The 27,554-nt window shown below is 37.5% G+C and overlaps 2 protein-coding genes across 3 annotated transcripts; one reads left to right on the top strand and one right to left on the bottom strand.

Annotated features, from left to right (window-relative positions):
* Positions 1–247: 247 nt before the first annotated feature.
* On the bottom strand, positions 248–27,529 carry LOC116173700 (DNA repair protein RAD50). The gene is made up of 3 exons (XM_031491350.1): positions 27,357–27,529; positions 7,588–10,044; positions 248–1,838 (listed from the first exon to the last, which is right to left on the bottom strand). The coding sequence occupies exons 2-3, from the start codon at positions 10,042–10,044 to the stop codon at positions 384–386; spliced, it is 3,912 nt and encodes a 1,303-aa protein (XP_031347210.1). The 5' UTR covers positions 27,357–27,529; the 3' UTR covers positions 248–383.
* On the top strand, positions 10,002–24,361 carry LOC116173698 (coiled-coil and C2 domain-containing protein 2A). Of its 2 annotated transcripts, none has more exons than XM_031491348.1 (12): positions 10,002–10,157; positions 10,207–10,725; positions 10,776–10,930; positions 14,220–14,363; positions 14,408–15,853; positions 18,524–18,886; positions 18,937–19,266; positions 19,311–19,473; positions 19,520–19,657; positions 19,704–19,982; positions 20,032–20,298; positions 23,663–24,361. In XM_031491348.1, the coding sequence occupies exons 1-12, from the start codon at positions 10,146–10,148 to the stop codon at positions 24,014–24,016; spliced, it is 4,170 nt and encodes a 1,389-aa protein (XP_031347208.1). In that variant the 5' UTR covers positions 10,002–10,145; the 3' UTR covers positions 24,017–24,361. The 2 variants fall into 2 exon arrangements, with proteins under 2 accessions (XP_031347208.1, XP_031347209.1); XM_031491349.1 differs by having other exon boundaries at positions 23,654–23,746.
* Positions 27,530–27,554: the final 25 nt, after the last annotated feature.

The raw sequence follows: 27,554 nt of genomic DNA, 5'->3' as shown, positions 1-27,554 counted from the left end.
CAGCGGATTTCCAAAACTTCTAGAGCACCGCGGATTTTTCTTGCCATTTCTAAAGCCAGGGACTGCCACTAGAAATATTACATTTCATATGAATTGACTACGAAGACATTTGTTTCGCATTGGCTACCTATCTAATACTCACAGAAGGTAAAAAATTGAAGAGCACCACACTGCATTTTTCATAGTTTACCGTTTTACTTCAGTTCAATGTGGGACTAACACAGCATTATGGATAAGAAAAAATTTCTCCTGATAAAATACAAACTTTATTATTGTTAGACATAAACAAACAATAGGAATACTGTAGTTCACTAAAACATAACTAATAAAACAGGCAGCGTAAAACAAGCTCTATAGCGGCTTCTTCTAGATCTCCACATAATTTACAGATCATATGTTTTTGTAACAACGGAATTGCCTCTTTCGTTACGACTTACCTTCCAAAAATAATCCACCTTGTCTACACGAGATAGGGCATGAATAAACTCTTCGTCGTGCGTAATAATCAACAGCTGAAAGTTCTTCTCCTCCTGCCTCGCGTTCACAATCTTCGCGAGCGCCGTACTCAAACTTTGAATATTCGACCGGTCCAAATTCGTCGTCGGCTCGTCCAACGCGAGAATACCGCAATTCTTGCTGAACGTCTCGGCGAGCGCCATTCGAATAATCAAGCATGCGAGGACTTTTTGACCGGCGCTACACCGACCTCGCATTTCAATTTCGACGTCCGATTTAATCTGCACCACCTTGTAGTTGTAACTGCGCCGTAGACCGGTCGCTTTAGTTTCGTCTGTCTTTATTTCGATGTAGTCGCAGTCGTTGCCTCGATAAATGGAGCGCCATAGCTTTCGAATGATTTTGTTAATTTGATCCATGCGCTCTTGGTGAAATTTGAGTATGCCGTACTCGAGGGCTCTTAAGAATAGATGTAGATTTTTCGCGCCGTCTTTTATAACCACGTGAGTGATTAGAGCTTTTTTATAGTTGGCGTAAGCGTTTTTATATTCAGACGTATTCAGCTCGACGCCGATTTTGACAATTTCTTGTTTTAGGATATCTGTTTGCCCAACGCACTGACTTATTTGTCTGCTGTACTCTTCCTTTTCCTCTTGTAGTCTTCTCTTTTCCTCCAGAATCGTACGATAATTGTGATCGCCGATCTGACGCTTTAAATTTTTTATATCGCCCTGTAACTTTTCCTCTTCTTTCTTTTTTTGACGAAGTAGAAGATTGTCATTCAAATCTCTTAGTCCGCCATCTTGGCTCGCTATTTGTTTATTAATTTCGTTGATCTTTTCTAATGTGTTTGTTTTGTTTGTTTCTAATGCCATATTTTGTTTTTTAATATCAGCAAGTTCTTCTACGGTCGCTAGGAAAGATGCATCGACGCCTGTCGCAACATAAGAATCGATATCCTTTTGTAGTTTCTTAATGTCATCTAACAATTTCTTATTGGAGCTTAGCTGTTGTTGCATTTGTTTCAATTTTTCTCGGTTATCATTTTTTGTTGTGTCTCGTGTTGTTTCGGCTTCTTTAAGTTCACTTCGAAGAGGAATCAACAACAAACCCAACTCCTCTATTTCTTGCTTCAGTACAAGTTCTTTATCAGATAACTCGGCCAGCTGCTCTTGTAATTGAGGTTTTCCTTGCATTGCTTTTTGTATTTGCAATTGCTGTTCGACGTGTCTACTCCTTTGCTCGCGCAATTGCTGACACGATTCGCTATGTTGTCTTAATCGTGTATTTGCCGTTTCAGAATCTCTACGGACAGTCGATAACTCTAGCTTGTTTTTTTCCAATTCTGCTTCGGTTTGTTGCCGTGAACGATTAGATGACACCTGTAAATAGTTCAAATAATTCTTCTAGTTACTTTTGACATCGCACGAGATAAACTAGTATATACCAGGGTCTAGGCCGACATAGGCGTCTTCCATGTTAACAAAGTAATGGAAAAAAGTTTGATTTAGTAAAGAAGTTTGTTACTCATGGAATTTCGGATACAAAAAGTGTGTGTTTAACAGGAGCGTAAAGCTGAAGCGATTCGGTTTCCTCTCCTTAAATAGTAAAGTCAACCGTTAACTCAACTTGAATTTTTAATTTCTTTAAAAATGATTAATAATAATAATTGATAAAACACTAACCTACTCGTGGCTAATACAAGGTCAACTTTTCCCAGAAACGGAGAGATATATCAAGGCGATACAAGATAAAGTAATTGCCACGCGAAATTATAGAAAAATTATTCTGAAAGAAAGTATCGACACAGATCATTGCAGAAAATGTGATCTATACAGTGAAAGTATTGAGGACATTACAGGAGGATGTAAAATGCTCGCGGGTACGGACTATACCGAGCGACATGACACCGCAGCGAAAATCCTCCACCAGGAGCTTGCATTAAAGCACAAACTCATACCCACACGAACACAATATTACAAATATACGGCAACAAACATCCTCGAAAATGACGAATATAAATTATACTGGGATAGGACATTACACACAGACAAGACAATACCACATAACAGACCAGACATTACACTTATTCACAAAAGAACTAACAAGACACATCTAATAGACATAGCAATACCAAACGACGCGAACCTTCTAGACAAGGAGCAAGAGAAAATTGCAAAATACACTCCACTTGCAATTGAATTAAAAGAGTTATGGAAGCAGGATACAGTGACAATAGTACCAATTATAATATCCGTTACCGGACTAACAGCGAAAACTTTTACACGCTACTTGCACGCGTTACAACTTCCGGAATACCTGCACACCAACATGCAAAAGGCCATACTATTGAAACGGCTAACATCGTTAGAAGGTTCCTTAACCAATGACAAGCCACATCTGCATGACGACTTGGTCACGACCTGTCTCATGTACCACAACCACTATAAGTGTGCAAATAAACAAATAATAATAATAAAGCCAAACAAACCCTTACACAATGAACAACGCCACTTAATTAAATTGCTAAATTTGCAAAATCTTTTTTATAGCGTTGGTTGTTGTGGCTATCAATTTTGGTAAGGATGAATTACATACTATTCCTATATTTCTTTAATGTGTAGTTTTTTTTTATTATTGTATAGACGAACGACGTACAGATAAACACTAATCGTTACTTGATTTTAATCCGTGCGATTAGTTAACCAGGCTAGAACTGAGTTCTGATAAGAAACACCGACCATAACAATAATAGTCATTTATTGGATAACGTACAAAAGAAACAATATATACAGGGTGTTACACGACCGTTCGAAAAAAAAAAAATCGGGTTGTAGAGGGCATCAAAACAAGCACTTTTTCCAAATAAACCGAGGGTCCAACGTGTTTCGTTTGGGAGCCACCCCCCAAAGAGTGTTGAAATCTGCATTTCTTCTTTAATTTTTTTCTCAGCAACCATAAGAGTTACAAAGTCGGGTGGCATGTCTTTGAATAGGTTTTTGGGTATGCTCTTTCCGATTTTGCAATTTTTTTTTCAAAATTCCTACCCCTAAAGGGCGCACCCCTAAACTAGGGTGCAAAAAAAATTCTGATTTCGACGAAATTTGGTATCTGGGGGTTTTTTAACATGAAAATCACGAATCTGAAATTAGTTTTTGAAAATTCGAAAAAAAAAGTTCCACTGCAATTCTTGGCGGGACAACGAAAATAGAGATAATTCCACGAAATTTGTTGTGTACATACTAAACGAGTTAAGGAACAAAACTGTCGAACAGTTTTTTAAAATAACTTTTCAAACAAAAGTTATACTCATTTGAATGTTGGTCCTTCGGGTCGCGAAGTGTCCCAAGCCTACTAGTAAGCCATAATTTCGCATGTGTTGGTTGACAATGTCGCAAAAACAAAAGATTAACGGTTTGAGTCGATATTTTGTTATTTGGAATTAATTCGGTCATTAAATGATTAAAAAATTCGATGTATCGATTAAAACACCTACCAAGGTATCTTAAAGCGCTGATCGATTGTTTATTATCTTTTTTTTGTTCTTTTGGAAGTTATTTTTCAACCTAAGGTTATGAAAATTTTTGATCATAGTGAAAAAGTATCATACGGAAAGTGATTTGACTTTTTCCCCTACCTTATTTAGATAATAAATAATCGATCAGCGCTTTAAGATACCTTGGTAGGTGTTTTAATCGATACATCGAATTTTTTAATCATTTAATGACCGAATTAATTCCAAATAACAAAATATCGACTCAAACCGTTAATCTTTTGTTTTTGCGACATTGTCAACCAACACATGCGAAATTATGGCTTACTAGTAGGCTTGGGACACTTCGCGACCCGAAGGACCAACATTCAAATGAGTATAACTTTTGTTTGAAAAGTTATTTTAAAAAACTGTTCGACAGTTTTGTTCCTTAACTCGTTTAGTATGTACACAACAAATTTCGTGGAATTATCTCTATTTTCGTTGTCCCGCCAAGAATTGCAGTGGAACTTTTTTTTTCGAATTTTCAAAAACTAATTTCAGATTCGTGATTTTCATGTTAAAAAAACCCCAGATACCAAATTTCGTCGAAATCAGAATTTTTTTTTGCACCCTAGTTTAGGGGTGCGCCCTTTAGGGGTAGGAATTTTGAAAAAAAAAATTGCAAAATCGGAAAGAGCATACCCAAAAACCTATTCAAAGACATGCCACCCGACTTTGTAACTCTTATGGTTGCTGAGAAAAAAATTAAAGAAGAAATGCAGATTTCAACACTCTTTGGGGGGTGGCTCCCAAACGAAACACGTTGGACCCTCAGTTTATTTGGAAAAAGTGCTTGTTTTGATGCCCTCTACAACCCGATTTTTTTTTTCGAACGGTCGTGTAACACCCTGTATATAACTAGTGATTATTAAACTAATAATCATTGACGTTATACCAAAAGGGCAAAGTGCAGATATGTAGTGAAAACTACAATCTGTTCTACCACTTAACCCTATTAATAATTTATTGTGTAAGCCAGATAATGGCAAATAAATTATTCAACATGGAAACAAGTGAATGTATCTGAGAAACGATATAGAAAAAAATGATAGTGATAGTATTTTTTAAAACAGAATAAGACTGGAAATACTGAAACTGAAAATAAAACACATTTATCTCAAATGCGTTTGTTGCTGCTCTAAAAGTGTTAATATTTGTTGGAATATAATTATAATCAAGTTTGATATTCATACAGCGCCAGCTTAGTATATAAGTAATTTTGAAATATGACAAAAATTTAATTAAAGAAATGTGTCATTGTAAGTTTGTATTAAAACTGATTTTCGTGTTGACTGATTAAAAACTTTCATTGAACTCATTCTGCTAATATTCTCACAATATTTGGGGTTTTCTCTGAAGCGTTTTTGGGAAAAGGAGTGCAAATGCCAGGAGAGGGAGTTGTATATTTTTGGTGCATTGTAGGTAAGACACTCTATGAAGGACAGTTTGATGTTTACGAATCAATATAAGGTGCTTCGTTCTAGTAAAATAAGTGTACAAAATCGTGCTGCGCATGCGCAATAGACAACTTTCTTATTTGCAATTTTGTACAAATTTTTACGGTAGATTCCTCTAATAAAAATAAACAAAATGAAATCGTATTGTAGATAACACCCCAAAACCGAAGACACAAACGTAAAATACCACATTTTTTGTGGTATATGCTCACCCTATGTGGTCTTAAAATGCTACGCATTTTTACCAACCTATACGATGAGATTGACTATTTATATTTATATTGACTAATTTTTTTGCACGAAGTAATCATCATTGAGGTAAGAGCCGCCATTACGTCTTTATCTAATAGTAAATGTCGAGACATATATGATCTTTCTGCAGAAATTGTAAAATGTCTAAGGGATTTAATTGTATTACCACTAACAGTGTTTTAGGGAAGGGAAGGGACGTTCCCAAAGGCATTGAAACGGTTTACCTTTGTTTAAAAAGGGTGACAAAGAAGATGTTTCAAATTATAGGCCGATATCAATACTTCCCATTTTTTCAAAAATTTTTGAAAAGATCTTAAAAAATCGCATACTGAATTATTTTGAGGTCAATAATATTTTTAATAGTGCACAATACGGTTTTAGATCAAAAAAGTCAACGACGGACGCCCTTGTAGATCTATCTAGTACAATCTTAAATACATTTAATGAAAATAATTATACAACAGCAACTTTTCTAGATTTAAGCAAACCTTTGATTGTGTAAATCATAAGATCTTGTTAAATAAGTTGCAAGCATATAATTTTGATGAAATTTCCATTAAACTCATGCAATCATATCTCGAAGAACGTTCTCAAACTGTTAGATATAACGGTTTATTCTCAAAAGAAATATGTGTACAGTCTGGTGTTCCACAAGGTTCCATTTTAGGGCCTGTGCTTTTCTTAATTTATATAAATGACTTGCCTTCTACAGTTAATGGACATTTTATATTATATGCCGATGACACTACAATACTAAGCTCTGGTTCTAGTCCAGAAATAACAAATATAAGAAGTATAGATCTTCAAGGGCAGTCCAAGTCTTGGTTCCACTTGAACAAGTTGTCTTTAAATGAAGACAAAACAGAAGTTTTAACTTTTACAATGAGAAGGGACACTGATGTAATTATCTGGACGCCACACTTTCATGGACACGCCATATTGAGGAGCTCTCCTCAAAACTGAACAGAACTGTGTTCTTACTCCGTAATTTAACAAACCATGTTTTTCCGGAAGTTACGCGCACTGCGTACTTCGGATTATTCCATGCCATAATGAATTATGGTATTTTAATATGGGATCACTGCTCCTCTGTCTCTAGAATCTTTAAAATACAAAGAAGAGTGGTTAGAATATTGGCTAACCTAGACTATCAATCTGATTGCAGGCAAGCCTTCACAGATTTGAAAATATTAACGTTACCCTCACTTTACATATAATACCTGAATGATTTATATGAAAAGTAATTGCCAAAAATTTAAATGCCACTCGGACTTTCACAATTACGATTCGCGAAATATGCATAATTACGTACCTACTTATTTACGTCTTAAAAAAAGTCAGTACGGCCCTAATTTTTTAGCCATAAAATTTTTTAATATGTTGCCCACCGCTCTCAAACATTGCAATGAAATGGAGTTTAAATCTAAAATTAAATCATATCTAATAAAAAAGGCTTTCTATTCACTAGAAGAATTTTTGACGAATAAATGTTGTGATATAATGTAATAGTTTGTATAATTATTATGTTTGTTTGTAATTTATTATATTCGTTTGTCTCTTACATTGCATACTTAAAATGACTTGTGTAAACACCATGTGTAAAACATCAATAAATATTATTACTATTATTATTAAAAAAGAGACTATCAATATATGTTGGTGCTTTTTTTGAGCCGAATCAAATTTCTTTTCGCTTTTTGCCTTTGAAAATTCCATTGACTTTAAGACAACCCTAATTACATTTTCAGAATAATAAAAAAAAAAAAATTTACACAGAAAACAGTTTCACACTGGTCCATTAATGGCAAGTTTTCGAGCAAGTAAGCATTTTTTTAAAAAAATTGATTGTTGAAATTTATTGATTTAAAAATTAATATCGGCACTTACCTGCACTATTTGTGCTTCCAACATCTGAACTTTTCGCTTCGAATTATTTATTTCAATCTGGTGTTGGTCGATCAGCGCGACATCGCCTATAACCTTATTACAGTTATCGATAACAACCTGCGGCTCCTTTATCTGCTCTTTTAGCTCGTTCAATTCCTTATCGACCCTCGCGTAGAAGCTTTCAAAGTTTTGTTTCTCCGAGGTCGTTATCGGTATGAGCTTCTCTTTTAGTTCGGCGATTTTTTCGTGAACAGGCTTCATTTGTAACAGCTTGTCGTGCTCGTCCTGTTTCACCTTCAGTCTCTCGGCAGTATCTTGCAGCTGCTTGGGTATACCTGCGATCTTATTCTTGATGTTGCGTATAATCTCATTGGTCGCCGATAGCTGGCCGTTAAAGTCGGTTTTGCACAGCGGACAACAGGGTTTTTCCTTCTGGAAGTCGGAAACGAATTTCTCGTACATAATCTTCGCGGAACTTAGCTGCCCTTTGTTCTTTTGCAAAATTTCGAGCTCCTGTTGCAATTCGGTGAGCGCCAAATCAAACGGCTTCCCCTGTGTAACTTTGATGAATTTTGTCTCATTTTGCTCCAACTCCTTTTCCAAAGACTGCAGCTTGTCCTTTTGAAAGCGGCACTTAGACTCTAGGGTAGTCGATTCCTTTTGCTTGTTGGTTATTTTCTTATTGAGCTCGTTAACGTTCCCAGTCTTGAACTGCTTGACATTGTCAACCGCTTTCTTGATGAAACCGGCGTTGGGGGTTTCTTCGCCAAAGATCGAATTTAAGATGTCGAAGTGCTTATTCTTTAGTTTGTGGATTTCGGCTTCGCGTTTGACGATTTCGTGCCGCTGAGTTTCCAACTCCGCCTCGGTCACATTGTTCTGCAGAAGAATCTTATGTTCGCGTTCCAAGGTTTCGTTCGACTCTTCCAACTCGCGAATGCGCTGCTTGCCTCTTTCGATACTCTGAGTGACCTCGTTTGGATTGAAGCTTTCCTTTGCGGTTTTTAAATCGTTGTCGACACGCGCAATTTTTGATTCGAGAGATTTCAGCTGCTCGTCGGAATAGTCGAGTTCGCGCAGTTGACTGTCGATTTCGCGCGATTTATTCTTCATATCCTTAATAAGTTGCCCTTTCGACTCGATGTCGTGCTTCGCCTTTGCCAGTTTTTCGCGACATTCGTCAATTTTCTCTTGCAACTGAGACTCATCGATGTCATACTGAATTGTAAGCGCCTCATAGTCCTCCTCGGCAGAGTTGATATGAGTCTGTATGGCAGCAATTGCGCCTTTGGAATCTTCAGTATCAACGGACAGATTCAGTTTTTCACCAGCGTTAGAGATGTTATTGTTCCGCTGTGCGAGTGTAAGTTCATGTTGTTTCTTAGCCGCTTGTAATTTGCCCAACTTAATTTGCGAGCGATCGATTGTTTGAGACAGCTGAGCTTGTTCCCTTTCAATTTTCACCTTCTCATGTTGACAATGCGCAAGTTTTTCTCTGATTTTTGCAAATTGCGCCTCGAATGAATCAATTTTCGCCCGTAATTCCTCATCGTCACCCGAAAATAGCGAATTAATGCTGCTACGAATAGTTTTTTGTTGTTCAACCAAAGCATTCTTGGTCGCTTCCATTCTCGTATAATCCGCTTGTAACTTGGCTAAATTCGTTTCCAAATCTGCTATCTCACGTAGACGACTATCCAGAGGAGTAATACGCTCTTTTTTTTCTTTAATGACTTCCTCTAATCGGCCGTTCTTCTCTTTCTTCTCATTCAAGTCTGAGTTTTTCCTGTCGACAATCTCCTTTACCTGCTTCAACATGCCCACCTTCGATTCTTGTATTTTTATTTCGGTTTCTTTCTCTTTAATCATCTTTCGTATGCTTTCGGCGCACCTGTTGTACTCTGTCGAGCCAAAAATCTCGTCGAATTTTTCTTTCAGCTTCTTTGGTTCTTCTAAAGGCCAGTACGCGTCCTCTTGGTGACAGAAGACGACATTATTCAAAATCGCCTTAGACACTCCTAAGATATCACAAATTTCATTGTCAATTTCGACACAACGGGACGAGATCAGTTGGGGTGTTCCATCTGGGAGCATTTTCTTCAGCGTACTGTCGAGCCTTTTGAAACTGGATGTTACCCCTTTATTTTGCACTTGAACCGATTTAATGACAAGATACTTGTTGCCTTTTGGATCTTTAAGTGAAAGACGGACTTGGCCTTTTGTACACATTCGATTGGAGAGCTTTGGATCGTTAACAAATCCCTGTCCAGATTTACTCCCACCAGGTATGTCACCTGAGCATGCAAATTTTAGCGCTTCAATGATGGTGGTTTTCCCACACCCATTTTCACCAAGAAAGAGTGTCAAAGGGGATGAAAATTTTATTTTTTGGGTGTCCTCCTCTGCAGGACCAAAGCTTCGAAGTCCGTTGAGCATCAATTTTTCTATTGTTGCCATCTGAAAATTAATACAACGTTAACTACCCGGTTGCTTGGCAACGAAGATCACAACAAACAAAAAGCAGCTGTTTTTGCATTAGTCTTGTTAATCAATAAATCATGTCTTCGACTGTAAGTGCATTATTAAAGCGTAATTGTAATTGCAAGCAACTCTTTTTAGGAAGAAAATATCGAGTTAATCGAAATTGACTCGTCTACGGCCCACAAACCGAGCTTAAAGTCAAAATTAAAGCTGAGTGATAATAAGGTAGGACTGTCACCGATTTCCTCACCAACCTGCAGTTCGGTAGAGGAAAGGTTGCCCCCAGCAAAACCGCCGCGTAGGCAAATGCGAAAGTTGTCAACGGGAACGTCGGAAAGCCAAGAGTCTAACGACATCAAGAATTACACCGAAAGCACTTCGAGTAAACTGGAAAGTGGATCGTACAGGGAGCGTTTTAAGGAAAGGTTCGAATACGTCAAAAAAAGGGCGGGACAATCCGTGTCAAAAGCGAGCAGCACGAAAACAAAATCAGAAAAAATCAAAAACTTGAAACGAAGTTTAAATTTGCTAAAGAAAGAGAATGAGCAAGTCAACGCCGACTTGCATAGTTACGAAAATGGCAAGCTTGCTCACGCCAACGCCATATCTCCATCCGAATCATTTGGTTTCTTTTGCGGAGAGAATTCTGGCGAAAATGTGATAAAGCGCAATTTTTTTGAGAGTATATTGTGATCATTTTATTTTAGGAGACGCATCCTGTTGATGGTGCCAATTTTGAAAAATCGACCGAAGTATTGATTGCCATTTCGGATGAAGTTGAAGAACTTCAATTTGTGGCACCCGAAAATGTCAGTTTCAATTGTAAATTATCTGAAAACGAATGCTTTTGGTATCCATCCAGGTGAGAATACGTTAACAGATGCACAATAAAACCTATAGTCCAGCTCTAAAATGATTTATTTTCAAAAAAAAATTAGTTACCGGGCGAAACCGGGTTTTTCAGGCAGGTGAAATGAATAGAAATTGGGAAAAAATAATTAAAACAGCTGAATTTTTCCGCGGGTGAAATCACGGGGGTTGAAAGGGGTGGAAAGTGGTATTTTGCAAATTGTGGCAAAACTATTGATTTTAGACGAAAATGTTAAATGTAAAAGTTATAGAGATTAAAAAAATGAGCAACTTTTGTATCTGCACTATTTTCACATAACCTCCAATTTTCCTAGAAAAACCGGAAAAACTGTTTTTTTCGTTTTTTATGCTTATTTTTGCGAAAAAATGTCGTAGGGGTTTGAAATTTGGAGGTAACATAACCTGTTTTATGATAAAACAGAAGATAATTGTTTGGGCCTATAAAGTTGAACCGTTTCCAAGATCTCACGATTTCTGTAAAAAATCACCTCTTTTTCAAGGGGATGAAAAATCTATTTTTTTTCATCGTACAGAGGTGCGCGGGGTAGCAAAATTTTCGTAACGACTTACATTTTAATAATCAAAAATAAAAAATATTATTCCAATAGAAAAATTTCAAGAAAAGCGGCAAAAACGGGGGGAACAGTTTTAAGATACACCGTTTTTGACAGTAGGTAAATAGGCTTTTTTCCAAATAAATTAACATGTTGGATCCGCGCTAATAAAAAGTTTTGGAGAATGTGTCTTCTCTCTCCTCTTTAATGTTGCTAAAATATTTTCTTTTGTTTTGTTTGTGAATCAGGAAGCAAGATACATAATTCGATTTTATTTCGAATTGCTTTTATTGCGGTAAAAATGCAGAAAAAAAGAAATAATAAAGATGTTTTAACTAAAACAGTTGAGCATAAGATAACAAAAGAGAATATTTAGGCAAACATTAAAGAGAAGGAAGAAGACAGATTTCGAAAAAATCTTTATTAACATCCAACATGTTGATTTATCATGTCAAAAACCGTGTATATCTTAAAACTGTTTTTCCGGTTTTTGGCGATTTTCTCGAATTTTTGCTATAGGAATAATTTTTTTTGTTTATTAAAATATAAGTCTTCCCGAAAATTTTGCTACCCCGCGCACCTCTGTACGATGAAAAAAAATAGATTTTTCATCCCCTTGAAAAAGAGGTGATTTTTTACAGAAATCGTGAGATCTTGGAAACGGTTCAACTTTATGGGCCCAAACAATTATCTTCTGTTTTATCATAAAACAGGTTATGTTACCTCCAAATTTCAAACCCCTACGACATTTTTTCGCAAAAATAAGCATAAAAAACGAAAAAAACAGTTTTTCCGGTTTTTCTAGGAAAATTGGAGGTTATGTGAAAATAGTGCAGATACAAAAGTTGCTCATTTTTTTAATCTCTATAACTTTTACATTTAACATTTTCGTCTAAAATCAATAGTTTTACCACAATTTGCAAAACACCACTTTCCAGCCCTTTCAACCCCCGTGATTTCACCCGCGGAAAAATTCAGCTGTTTTAATTATTTTTTCCCAAATTCTATTCATTCCACCTGCCTGAAAAACCCGGTTTCGCCCGGTAACTAATTTTTTTCATACAAAAATATTATATAGCCTGGACTAGATACTATTATACTATCTGGNATTATACAGGGTGGTGACTTGCGTAACGCATCATAGGGATTTCAATGTAAAATTCATAACATGCGATTATTGGCTCCCCAAATTATTTTAGAGCAAAAATGTATTAAGGTTTTTTGTAGGAAAAATTTTTTACGTCAATCAACCGTATTAGTTTTCAATTTTTTGCATAATAAAGACGGAAAATTGGAAAAATAAAACCCCATCTTTTTCAATAATCTGTGATGCCATGGAATTTTATAATACAAAAACTACGCCAATATCCGTCATGCCATGGAATGTCTGCTATAAAACAAATCAAATTCTATCAAAAAGTATTATATTTAGAACAGCGAATTCAACATAAAGAAATATCAAATTACTAAAAACGGTTTCATAATATAACAATTTACAATAAATGTTCGAATAAGTCACCATTAACTGCAAGACAGTAACCAAGTCGATCATAAAATCCATTTCGAACTGCTGCTAATTGATAACTGGATATCTTTTTGTTTTAGAAAATTCCATGGCATCGCAGATTATTGAAAAAGATGCGGGTTTTATTTTTCCAATTTTCCGTCTTTATTATGAAAAAAATTGAAAACTAATACGGTTGAATGGCGTAAAAAAATTTTTTCTACAAAAAACTTTAATACATTTTTGCTCTAAAATAATTTGGGGGCCAATAATCGCATGTTATGAATTTTACATTGAAATCCCTATGATGCGTTACGCAAGTCACCACCCTGTATAGACATTTAAGACAATAATTAATTCTCTTTTCAAAAATATAACACACTAGAATTGCGATTCAAAAAGATTCAAGTGAAATAACGTTCAAAAAGATTTAAAAAAAGATTCAAATCATTCAAAAAATTTAAAAAAAATGTTATATATTCGTTTTGACCTCGCCAGACCTTCCCATCGCTTGTTGTAAACACTCTCCTCCGATACTACGTTCTCAAGATATTAGCACTTAAGATTTTGACATCGCCAATAAATGTCTTGTCCAGACGTTGTTTTTTGCTTTTGCTCCGATATGAGGAATTATAACCGAATTCCTTTTGTTGAAACTGTTCGTTAAATTGTTGCTTTGAATTTTTAAAACGTTAAAGATTTAGTTTAGCTGTTCAGCAGGAAAATGCGGCTTGTATTTTAGGCACTTTACCGCAACAGACAGCATTTTTTTATATTTTAAGTATACGGTAAATTTTTTTTAAATTTAAAAAAAAAAATTTTTTTTTAAACAATTTTATTTGTAATATTTTAATATTGTAACCTTTTGTTAAATTCAGAAATATAATATTTTGATATTAAAAAATAAATAAATAAATAAATATCATGTTAAGGTCTCAAAACACCGCACGGGGGGAGAGCAGGGCCGTAGAAAAATCTATTCCATTCTATCATAAGAATACCTTAAACGATAGACTCCGTGGTTTGACATATTTTCACTCCCTAACGTTAGATTTGGCACCTTCATGTCAACCTGCTTCATATCTCGTACGCTCCTTCACGTTCATTACCCTTCTTGTCCTCGCACGTACTCTCCTTTGCCCCCCTTTCACCTGCTTCACCTTCATTTATAATTACTAAAATATCAAGAACCTTGAATATCATATCAATTTCTGTTTCTTTAGCAAAACCTTACAGCTTCATGAAAAAATTGAAACAGAAGAGCCCCGTTTCTTAGCCGAGGAGGGATTCTACATGGCGAACAAACCCAAAATACCATTGTCCCATTTGAACCTGTTAGAACGCCGATTGCTGGGTGCTGGTGACAGGTAATAAAAGTTTCCCAAAGTCATTGCATAATCATCCCCTTTAGAAAATGGTTTAATTGTGAAGGCGACTTAGACCTCGTCGAATGCCCAAAGTTGGAGCGTATTTACAAACCACCCTCCTTCAGAACCGCCCCTGGGATCAAGACGGAATTTGTAAAAGCATCGCTGGAACCTTTCGATTCCGAAGTAACACATGACAATATCATTGACGTGTCGATAGACTCAGTTACATTCCGGCACCATCCCCTTTTCAGCGCAGAACATGTCTACGAGCAAAAATTGAACACCCTTTTCGAATTGTACCAAAAGATGCTAAGTGAAAATAAGCTCGAGCGCTTAGCAAAACGTCTCCAAGCACTTCGTACTCGAAAAACTAACGCCGAAGCTATGGGAAATACGAAAAGCTTCGCCCTCGAAATCAAACAATTGCGAGATCTTCACTTTGAAGAAGGCAAAAATGCGAGACAGCTACTAATTTCGACGCTTCAAACGTGGAAGGCGATTAAAAAAATACGCCAAACTAACGAGTACAGCACCACAGCATCGCGCTTACTCATATCGAAAACCAAAACCAACTACACAAGTGAAATGGAAACGTGGATGGCGAAAGTTGACGAGGTCTCTTCGGAAATTTTGGATCAACTAGAGAGCGAATACCAAGCCCAAATCGATCGGTACTTGCAAGATCTAGAAAGGTGGAAGTTGCAGGACGTTGACGAGTTGGTTGACAAAAAGCCGAAGAAACCGATGAAGAATTATGATTTTGAGTCGATCAAGGAGGAGGTCAGTGCGGATTTCTTGCAAAGCTTCAAGCCACCTGGTGAACCCGAGGTGCACTTGGATCTACTGGACGATCACGAAGTTACGGCGGACAACGCCAAGGACAAGTTGCGCAAAACCGCGGTGGGCGCTACCAAGATCTTTTTAAGGGTCACTTGCGGCAAAGTAGAGGTGTGCAAATCAGGGGCGGTAACACTCACCGATCGATTTACGTGTCACATCGACGAGGCGTTCTCGATGCAGCTAGTTTCGGTACCCGAAAGTATAGTCGTTGAGATTTACGAGCAGCCGAGTACGTTACCGAAGCGGAAATTAGGGGAAGTCAGCGTTCGGATACCGAAGAAAGGCACGCCCGGCCAAGATCTTCACTTAGCATTTGAGAAGGAAGAAATTGTACACTACAAGCATACAGGCGTTGGCAGCGGAATTGAACTGAGCGAGGTTTTCGGAGAGGGTAACGAAATGTTGTACACTTCCGGCGCGGTCACAGGCAAAATCGCGTGGGATCTTCACGGCGAATTGCCCGAATCCAATCTTACGAGAGACGTACTGGGAGACAACGATACAATCGACATGGAAAAACTCGTGAAATGGGCGCGAGATACCAAAGCGGATCCGGAAGATCCGAAATACTCGACCTTGTTTGAGTATATTAAAAATTACGCCGAGGATTTTGGGCAGATGGCGGCGTCGCAGAAAACCTACTTTCGGTAAGTCGGTCCAGTCTCATTACCTAAAACCAATACTAGTAGAGAAACTGCGCATCGCTTAGGTCGACACTCGGATCATCAACAAAAACCACTGAACTAACTAATATACCGGAACCGGAACGCGACGTACCTAGTGACAGTGACAGTAGATGACTAATGTATGTTGGACCAGGAAGTGACGTCATACCAGAGACGAGGGCCAACAGCTTTTCCACCCGTTTCAACATCTAGTTGCACTGGTGCCGGTTCTAAAATATGTTGGACCGCTGCATGAACCTGTTGGACTCGTTGAAAAAGATGTTGGACCGCTTTACGACCCTGAATCCGTAGGAGGGCGTGCTCGTCTCTGGTCGGTTGTGACGTCACGCCCTCGTCTGATTGGTGTGACGTCACTTCCTGGCCCATAACATGCATTGGTCATCTATTAGTAACAGCAATAAACCTCGCGTGCGAATAACAGAGACAGAAATCTGCCTTGCGCGCTATCTCTCTTGTCACGCTAAGTTTCTATGCCAGTGATAAAAACAAATGAATTGCTATACGCATGAAACAATTACTACAATTCTTCAGACTGTTGCAGTTTTTAGGATACATCCATTTTTTGGTATGCTTCTGTTTCTTTGGATTTTTCGCTCCTTAAATTTCTTCTTTGATAATCGTTAGTGTTTCTCAGTTTCAGATTCTTTGGATGTTTTAGATTCATGTTCTTCAGAACCATCTGATATTTCATTCCTAGTCCTTCCTTTTTATCTGATTCTTCAAAACCTCCAGATCATGTTTCCCGCTTTTTCAAATATTCATTATGTACCTACTGGATTGTTTGAATTCTTCAAGTGCTGCCAAATTCCCCTTCTTCACATTCTTCAAAGTTTTCCATTTCCTCAAATTCTTCTTATACTTCCCGTCTCATAGAAGTCCTTAAATTGCTGAATTTCTTCCGGTTGCTCAAATTCATCAGATCCATCATATTCTTCACAATCTGTTTTCTTTGGGCCCTTCTCACTCTTCAGATTCCTCTGGGTTTTCGAATTCTTCTATTTCTTTGGATGTTTTACATTCTTTTATTTCTTTTTTTTTCATTTTCTTCATATTCGTTCCGTTCTTCACATACTTTACTAGGATTTGTCAAACTATTGGGATTCTTAAAGTTTTTCAGTTTCTAATTAGATCCTTAAGATTCGTTTGTTGTTTCGGATTCTTCTGATTTTTTCCATTCAAATTCGTCAGATTGTACCCATAACAACAAATGGTTTATATTCTTAAAATTCATCGGAGTCAGTTTCTTCGAATTCATTTAATTTATTTAAATTCTTCGTATTTTTGTGATTTTTCATTTCTTAAGATCTTCCTGATTTCACCGCTGCTTCCAATCAGAGTTGGAATGGGTCAAGCATAGAGTGACCCAGTTAGTTTACTGACCCGGTGACCCAGTTGACCCGGTGATCCAGCTTGACCCGGTGACCCAGCTTGACCCAGTGACCCATTTTGACCCGGTAACCCAGCTTGACCCGGTGACCCAGCTTGACCCGGTAACCCAGCTTGACCCGGTGACCCAGTTTGACCCTGTGGCCCAGATTGACCCGGTGACCCAGCTTGACCCAGTGACCCATATTGACCCAGCTTTACTCAGTGACCCATGTTGACCCGGTGGGCCAGTAATTAAATTATTGTTAGGTATCATCCAAAACAATTTCAAGTAACTTTTAATTTTAAAAAAAACTTCCTCAATAATATTCGCCAACAAGCACGTAGCCCAATTTCATTCAAGAGAACTAATACCTAAAAAAAATCAAATGCATTTGTTTATAGTTTTTAGTCAAGTAGTCAATGAAAGTAAAGCAAACATCACAGAAATGGCATCGAGTATTATTTTCAACAAACCAGCATTTCATTTATTTCATAATCTGTACACTTGAACCGAGGGCACTGACTTAACTGCGTTATTCGATCAAACTAGGTTACTAGGTCGAATTGGGTCGCCGGGTGAAATTGGTTCGCTGGGTCAAACTGGGTCACTTGGTCAAACTGGGTCACTGGGCCAAACTGGGTCAAGTTGGGTCACTGGGTCTAACTGAAAGGAGTATGACGTGACCCAGCGACCCAGTTTAATTCAGTGACCCAGGTGACCCAGTCCAACTCTGCTTCCAACGTCTCCAATTTCTATATATTACTTGCACTCTTCGTACGTTTCCGGATTAGTTGGATTTTTCAGATTCTACGAATTGTTTTGGGATTCGTTACGTTCGTCTATTATTTTCGGTTTCTTCCGGTTCTTCAAATGTATTCCATTTTTCCAGTTCCACAAGATCTTCACTCCTTGAAATTTTCCTGATTCTTGGAAGTCTTGTTAATTGTTTTTCGGGTCCTTCCGAATTGAGTGATTGAGGTCCCATTGAGATTGTCACGTATGCATCTCATCCAAAATGACGTAAAATATATGAAACTTTATGTGCAGAATTGAATACGAATTTTTCTCTTTGCCATTCTGTAAGAAATCTTGATGTTGATGGGAATTCGCAAGAAATAATTATAGAAATTCTCCCCGGAAATATCGTAACAAAATGTCTGAAGAGAAATGATCATTCAAAAAATCCAATGAAGAAGCTACTCCCAAAATAAAAAAAAATTGACTATAAAATATGCTCGAAAATATGTTGCAAAAAATTTTAGGAGGAATCCCGAAATGGCACCCTTCGAGTTTTGCGAAATGAAAGACATAGACGGCGATCTGCGTTTACAAATGCTACAGTTGAGAAATCGAAACGAGCCGGAATTCGTCGGCATGGTAATTCCGAATCGGCCCAAGGAAATTCCTTCGTGCGCGCTCGACGATTATAAACGTCGCGTCGAAGAAGAAGACCAAGGTTTAATGCTTCAAACTGTAGACTACGACAATGAGATCGATGGGAAAAGGTTTAACGGGGCTAAATGTTTGAAGCAGGTCTATACCAAGGTTTTTCAGCAGTGTAGGAATGCCCAGAACAATCTTACATATGAAGATATTATGAACGAAAAGGCAATTCCATTTATTGAGTAAGCAGTTTGGTTTCGATTTTGGGCGCGTAGTGACATCTACCTTTTAGATCCTTCACTAGGAATTTAATATCCAACATTATCAATTGGGTACAACTTCGTCCAACAAAACACTTTCTCTCACCGCTGATATCAAGAAAAGAATCGACTAAGATAGGAGATTTGAACGCCCCTGTTAAAATTACCGTAAACGTTAAAAGTGCCTTAAACATACCCCCAAAGGAAATTAGTTCGAACGGTAGACTGTCAAGATCGTCAGTTACTAACGAAGGTCTCACCAACTCGTTTGTTGTGGCAAGTTATCAAGGAGTATGCTTCCAAACCTCCACTAAAGAAGGGGAGAATCCCGAGTGGAACGAAGAGCTTCTGATACCATTAGAGTAAGTCCAGTTATTGTTGGCTCATGTAAATTGAGTCTTTACAGCCCGATAAATACAGACTACCTCAGTCCAAACTCTCTGAGCGGACACGTTCAACTCATGTTGTTTGACGAGGTAATGGTCAAAGTGAGGCAGCAGAACACCAAAATGAAGAATTGGCTGGGTTCTGTTGACATACCAATATCGGCGGTAGCAAACGCACCCAAGGTAAAGTTCAAATTCACCCAGTGTCGAGTCTAACGATCAGATTCAGATGGAGGGGTTCTTCAAAGTACGCAAACCGACTCATCTATTGGGCTACGAAGAAAACCGGAGCGTGAGAGGAGCCCAAACCTACTTGTCATTAAGGATACATTTGGAACCGAACGTGCCTAAATTAACTCAAAGCATGGTAAGAGGCGCCATTGTTGCTGGTTGCTGACGGGTAAAACATTTAGGACGAGTTGGAAAGTACAGAGTTGCCATATTTAAATCAGTATATATGGGAGTGGAACGAAAAATTCAACCTTGACTATCCCCACAGGAAGTTTTCCGCCCTTGCGATAGATGTTAACGGAAAGACCAGCTGCGTGACAAGGTACATCAGGGCGTTAGAGCCACCGCAGTTGAATACTAATAGATTCAATGTAACCGCTGAACAGTGCGCCCAATACGTTGCACTGATCCCTTTTACCGATAGCAACAAATTCTATCAAAATGTTTGGTTGACAACTGAAGTAAGTTGAGGTTACGCTTGCCACATGACAGTCAGAGGGAGAGTTTCAGCAACTGCTCAAGTTTATGATCGGCTCGGTTACCGATCACGCAATTGCCTTGGCGTGTTACCTGTCATCTCTCGAGCTGGAGTGTTGGTTGCTGATGGGTTACGGTATGGATCAAGGCTCGACCACTTACGTACTCGTCCGCGAGCACGTATCGGAATCAGAATTACCACTGTACTTCCTGTACGATGTTACAACCGCTACCAAATACAATGTTTTAGATACCAATTGTCCGTTACAAAAAATTTTCTGCGTCATTAACGCTCAAAATGTAAGCTATAGTCTGCGCCAAATATACTTGGGTGTGACTCATCGATGTATACAGGGTGGCCATTTGAAAACGAAACAGAGCCTATTTTGGGAACCTCAAAACATTTACGAAAAAATCCTCGGACCCGTCAATTTTTTATTCAAGGGGGAACCATTTTTTTGCTAGTTTCGCCCCCCTAAGAGCAAAGCACTAGCGGGGGTGACGACCGCCCCCAAAATTTTAAATCGAATGGGGGGTCGAGTGATACCTTATTTTAAAGGTATTGTAACGTGATTTATAAATTCAGGTTCGATTTATATCAATATTTATTCAACAAACTAAAACACTATAAAAACTGTACAATTTATATCGACTATTTATATCACACACTTCGCAATTTATATTTCCGCGCTCGATGTTGAAATCCGTACTCGATCTCGTTCGGTAGTAAACTTCCCGCGATGTTCGGTCCGCAACCATTTATACACGCAAGCAATGTAAGTCCAGAACACTCGCGTAATTACCAGATACGTCGCAAACATTCCCACTATCGCGCGCCTAGAAAATTCCAGAGCGCCAAAGGCGACGTCACGTCTGGAGCGTTTCCGTTACAGTATTTTTATGTGGATTATAACCCTTAACTTTTAAATCGCTACTAATTTGCCTAGTCGATACAGGGGCTAATAAAAGTTATAACAAGTTAAAAAGTAATCGTAAACGATTTACATAAAGCGCATTTCCACTTGCATTCATTTCCCATTATTGTAAAATGCAACTTCTATTAAAATCGTAAAAATCCGGCCACAAATATGAAAGATAGCGTTGCACATGGGCAATCCATTTTTGACGTGCTACTTCTATTTCAGTTTATGAAAAGAATTTCATTTCAATGCTTTTCTAAATAAGAAAGTTGGAACTGCGCATGTGCAAACCTAAATTTTGAAACTAATGTTAGATTTTCCTTTGTTCCAAGCGCCTAAGTATCAAATTTCACTTAAATGGTTCCATAGATTAAAAAAGTTGGCACTGCGCATGCGCAAAATAAAATTTTGAAACTGGCGCTAGATTTTCCTTTATTCCAAGTGCCTATGTATCAAATTTCATTTAAATTCTTCCATAAATAAAACAGTTGGCACTGCGCATGCGCAAAACCAAATTTTGAAATTGGCGTTTGATTTTCCTTTATCCCAAGTGCCTATGTATCAAATTTCTTTTAAATTCTTCCATAAATAAAAAAGTTGGCACTGCGCATGCGCAAAACCAAATTTTGAAATTGGCGTTTGATTTCCCTTTATTCGAAGTGCTTATGTATCAAATTTCGTTTAAATTCTTCCATAAATAAAAAAGTTGGCACTGCGCATGCGCAAAACCAAATTTTGAAATTGGCGTTTGATTTTCCTTTATTGCAAGTGCCTATGTATCAAATTTCATGCAAATACTTTTATAAGTAAAAAGTTTGCAATTCGGTTTATAAATGGTCGAGATGCGAAAAGGGCACTGTGAATTTGGAATCGATTCGATTCAACTTTTGGCATTGCGTATTATATGGCTGAAGCTATGCCCATATTGAATTTAATGCAATTCAGTTCATAACTAACGGAGATGTAAAAGCGATCGAACATTTCTAAACAAAGTTATCGTTCACACGGACAGATAGATGGACAGACAGACAAAGGAACAAACGGACAGACCAACAGGCAGACGACAGATAGCAATGCAAAATTATAACCGATCTCTAGGATCGTTAATAAACGGCAAAAGTGTAAAATTATGGAACATGTAAAAAACGGTTTTTTGTTTTTTTTTACAATAACTTTTTTTGTAAGCGGTACAGAAAAAATTCCTTTCTTGGTACAAGACTCGACACCATAACGAACCAAATAGCGAAAAAAGTAGAACAATAGCTCTTAAGATAAAGAACTAGTAGCGTCGCAAAACGAGCGGACGGACAGCCGGATGGACGGACGGACGGACAAAGTGGCCACAATAGCGCATTTTTTTTTATTTTTGTGGAAATGCGCTAAAAACGTGTCAACATTTTCTTATGGAAAAAAATGTTTGTAAATGAATTAGTTAAATTTTGGTTATTGTTGAGAGCGAGGTTGAGAGCGTTATTATAGCAACATTTTGAAGTTTAATAGTGATTGTCAATTGTTGTTGTCAAATCATAGTAGTGACAAATAGCACTTTAAAGTTATTTAGTTGCAAAATAGGTACATTGAACAGTGATAATGGTTTATCCACTTCCTGAAAGAGTTGAAATAAATGCTCCTTTTTCTATTGGGCTGATTCAAATCCCAGAATATTTCGTGTGGTGCATACACAACATCCCGAAAAATTGAATGTTTGGGCTGGCATTTCTGGTAACCATATCCTAGGCCCCTTCTTTTTACCTGGCAATCTAACAGGAGAGATGTACCTGGAGTTATTAGAAAATACGATTCATCCAGCATTAGTGGAGATACTAGAAAATAACAACGAGTACTTGGAAAATCGTCTAGTATTTCAGCAAGATGGTGCGCCACCCCACTATGCTGCAGGGGTTCGTCAATATTTGGACCAAACGTTTCCAGGAGAATGGATTGGAAGAAGAGGAGCTATTGAATGACCTCCTCGTTCCCCGGACTTAAGTCCGTTAGATTTTTTTTATGGGGGCATTTAAAAACTAAAATGTATGCTAGTCAGCCAACATCGTTAGACAACTTGCGACAAAGAATATAGATGAATGTCGTCAAATCACCCCAGGAGTTTTGCAAAAAGTACGGGAAAGGTTTGAACAAAACCTGTATTATTGTATGGAAGTCGAAGGCCAACATTTTCAACATTTACTTGATAGAGTTTAGCTTTAAGCACTTAAAATAAAATTGATTTAAATCTTAAGAGTTATAATCTACATAAAAATAATAATTCGATTTAAAATTTTGGGGGCACTTGTCACCCCCGCTATGGCTTTGCCCCCAGGGGGGCGAAACTAGCAAAAAAATGGTTCCTCCTTGGATCAAAAATTAACGGGTCCGAGGATTTTTTCGTAAATGTTTTGAAGTCCCCAAAATAGGCTCTGTTTCGTTTTCAAATGGCCACCCTGTATAGTACCTAATGTTTCCTGTGATCTTACGTCGTACACACATTACAAGTTGTTACAAAAGGATGGCAATTCGCAACTTACTTTACAATTCATATTACCCAAGATATTACCGGTAGTCTTGCATTAGCTTTTCATCTGTCAGAAATTGACAATTAAAATAGGTATAGGTGGGAGACGCGTTATAACAAAACGCCGATTAATCGTCTGAATATTAAAGAACTCGATTTTAAAAATGAGTCATACCCAAGGATCATAGTATGAATTAAAAAATTTCTTGTCTCAATTTCTTAGAATTTTTAGGTATGGGCCAACGTACAACGTACCGATCAAGTCGAGGCCACGCGTTTCGAATTTAACAGAGGCCTGGACTGGCTGCCGCTCTTCAGTAACCAAGTAACGGCGCCGACTCACTCCGTCCAACAAAAATTGAGTTACGCGCCGACGCCTAACGTGTCTTTGCTGGAAATGAAGATCGACAAAAAGATTCGGAAAAGAATTTCAAAAATGCGAACGCACGAAAGAACTGTATGGAATTATAATGTTACCAAGGTTTTTAAAAGCGAAATTCAAAACCTGGAAGATGAGTACATGTCGTTGAAACGAAGTTCGAAGGTTCGTTTGGAGAGTGAAGATTTGACAACTCGTTCGGTATGATTTGTTTCTTCTTCTTACCCCCACAATTAGCGCATTTTCCAACTCGTGTTGGAAAACACTATTTAAGTCCACTTTCTCCGTTCGCCCGTCCAAAGACAGTTTTCAAGATATTTAGTGCGTTCTTTTTGGCACCACAACCCAGAAGAATCTTTTGAAACTTTAACCACTGATGCTTCTAGTCAAAAGCACATCGCATATTGTAAAAATCAGATGTTCGCATGCGCAAACTGAGCAATGTCAACATTTTTATTTGTGGAGATATTTTTTGAAAGTTTATCCAAAGATTGTTCTAGTAAAGACAAGCACATCGCATATTGTAAAAATCAGTAATATACGCATTTGCAAACGGACCAATGTCAACTTCCTCATTTATGGAGATATTTTTTAGAAATTTTAATAACATCTTCTAGTAAACGAAAACATATTGCATATTTTTGCATTAGGTGTGTGCAGGGGCAGACTGCGCAATGCGAAGTTACAAAATATTTATGCCATAAGCTATTTTCCTTTTTACACATAAATACTCTGGGACGTGACCTGGAAAGTACTGATCAACTCATGAAAAATGAGCAAAAGTTATGTTCTAGGCGATAAAGACATCTAACTGGACATTTTGAGGTGGAAAAGAAAAAAATGGTGGAATATGTTCAGTTAGGTGTCAGAAACAACATATTAAAAATCCCACCCCCCAGACCCTGTGCTAAAGGCTCCAGCCACCCCACCATCCCCCAAAAACCGTGTTAAATAATTCTACGCACCCAAATTAATAAGAAAAAGTGTTTTCCCGAGAAATTTTGGTGTAGTCGATTTTTGGTAAAAAAGGAAGGTTATACACTGCCTTTTTTTGAGCCCCGAAAAAAAAATTGTCTCAGATCGACCCGGAAAAAAAATTTTCTTATAGAATGTGGCCTGTAGAATCCATAATTTCAAACAGTTCCAAGATTGGGCTACTAGTTCAAAACTTACAGCCCTTTGAATTTTTTTTCGAAATTGGTTTCTAGTCTATAACTTTTCATTGAGAAGTCTGATCGAAAAAGTACGAATTGATTTGGATTCTACGCACCCAAATTAATAAGAAAAAGTGTTTTCCCGAGAAATTTTGGTGTAGTCGATTTTTGGTAAAAAAGGAAGGTTATACACTGCCTTTTTTTGAGCCCCGAAAAAAAATTGTCTCAGATCGACCCGGAAAAAAAATTTTCTTATAGAATGTGGCTTGTAGAATCCATAATTTCAAACAGTTCCAAGATTGGGCTACTAGTTCAAAAGTTACAGCCCTTTGAATTTTTTTTTCAAATTGGTTTCTAGTCTATAACTTTTGATTGAGAAGTCTGATCGAAAAAGTACGAATTGATTTGGATTCTACGCACGCAAATTAATAAGAAAAAGTGTTTTCCCGAGAAATTTTGGTGTAGTCGATTTTTGGTAAAAAAGGAAGGTTATACACTGCCTTTTTTTGAGCCCCGAAAAAAAAATTGTCTCAGATCGACCCGGAAAAAAAAATTTTCTTATAGAATGTGGCCTGTAGAATCCATAATTTCAAACAGTTCCAAGATTGGGCTACTAGTTTAAAAGTTACAGCCCTTTGAATTTTTTTTCAAAGTGGTTTCTAGTCTATAACTTTTGATTAAGAAGTCTGATCGAAAAAGTACGAATTGATTTGGATAAGTATAAGGGTAATGATTACGTTGAGGTATAAATGAATGTGTGAATATTTTAATATGAAAATACTGTTTTTACGTGAATAAATGGTACATAGAAATACTTTGTTTTACAATGAATATTTCCTCACACATGAAAGTTGAAGGTGAAAGGTGACTTTACGCCAAATCTTCAGTTACCTATCTCGTATGAAATTGCACGAAGAGCATTTTCAGCTAAACATATTTCATCTAGCCCTGACGGTCGCGATATTTTTGCAAAAAACCGCAAAAAAAAACACGAAAATGATGATTTTCGCCTCCTTTTATGAATTTTCTAGGCTAAGAGGTACACCTAGGCTAACTCTGAGTATCTACCTTGTAAAAAATTTCACGAGGAGCATTTTCAGCTAAAAATATTTCATCTAGCCCTAAAGGTCGCGATATATTTGCAAAAAGCCACGAAAATTGATGATTTTCGCCGCTTTTATGAATTTCCTAGGCTAAGAGGTACACCTAGGCTAACTTCTGAGTACCTACCTTGTATGAAATTTCCCGAGAAATAGTTTCAGCTAAAAATATTTCATATAGACCTCATAGATCGCGAGATATCAGCCAAAAAGAGCGAAAACACGGTTTTTGGGGATGGTGGGGTGGCTGGAGCCTTTAGCACAGGGTCTGGAGGGTGGGATTTTTAATATGTTGTTTTTGACACCTAACTGAACATATTCCACCATTTTTTTCTTTTCCACCTCAAAATGTCCAGTTTGCCAATTTTACAGTCTCTATCGCCTAGACTATTAATCGCCTTACGGTGAAAAAGTTTCACTCAACCCGAGTTTTATATCCCACCGACATCATATGGTTTTTCAAATAGAACCACCCCTTGTCCTTTTGATTACTAGTTACCTATTTCGGTCACTTTTGTATGGATTCACTCAGTCCATAGCACCTTAGAAGTACCCCTGTCACCATAGCATTCTTTGACAGTCACAAATTTATTGTAATTTGGTTATCCCAAAATCATCATGAAAACAAAGGAGCCTGGTACTTCAATATGTCCTCGCCAGTAATGATTCATTTTCCCATCTTGTGAAAATAACTATTATTGATTTTTATCCTTTTTTAAGTGGACGGGATAGCGGTACCTACCCACCACACCATAAGACTTACAAAACTTCATTGTCCGAACCCTACACTATCTTGACCGACCTTACAGTTGCTATTTTTACACATTCCCTCAACATTTGGTAGGTATGTTTTTTGCTCAACCTAATCTAAATGGGGCTTCCTAGAATGCCATTTCTGAAGAATGAAACATTATAATAAACATGCAACAAAACAATTGTCACATTACTATGGAATATGTAATGTGTATTCCTCTTGAACTTGTCGATATTGATTATTAATGTGTACTTCCTACTGGAGCAAACTGAATTGATATCGACAACAAATTTGTGTCTTTCATTATTTTTATTAATTCTTGCAGGTAAATGGGTACCTTCTACGTGTACCCTACACAACTACATCAAGAATTGTCTCAACGGTATTGTCAACAGGTGTCCATTTACACCAAGGATTAAACATGGAATTCTGTTTGGTTGTGAAAGTGTTTGGTTATCCCAACCACGTCATGTCAGTATGGATTTGTTTAGCCAGTATGTGTAACAGAGATTAATAATAAACGCATTCGAATTACTCACCGTTTTTCTTGTAGTTGTAGCGCGTAATGTCCACAAATCGACGTTTATTTGGAAAACACAAAGTTAGGTTAGAAAGTCTGCGGCAGATAAAGCGCGCACTAACTTTTAAAATGGTAACTTCAGAGCACCAACTTTAGCATACTATCTTGTTTTGAAGGTGGCGAAAGGGGCTTATCGTTGATGATCCTGTGTATCTCC

Source organism: Photinus pyralis, unplaced genomic scaffold (assembly GCF_008802855.1).
Source record: "Photinus pyralis isolate 1611_PpyrPB1 unplaced genomic scaffold, Ppyr1.3 Ppyr1.4_LG6, whole genome shotgun sequence".
Lineage (NCBI taxonomy): Eukaryota > Metazoa > Arthropoda > Insecta > Coleoptera > Lampyridae > Photinus > Photinus pyralis.
Note: the sequence above shows the minus strand (reverse complement) of the source record. Positions and strands in the feature narration are given on the sequence as shown.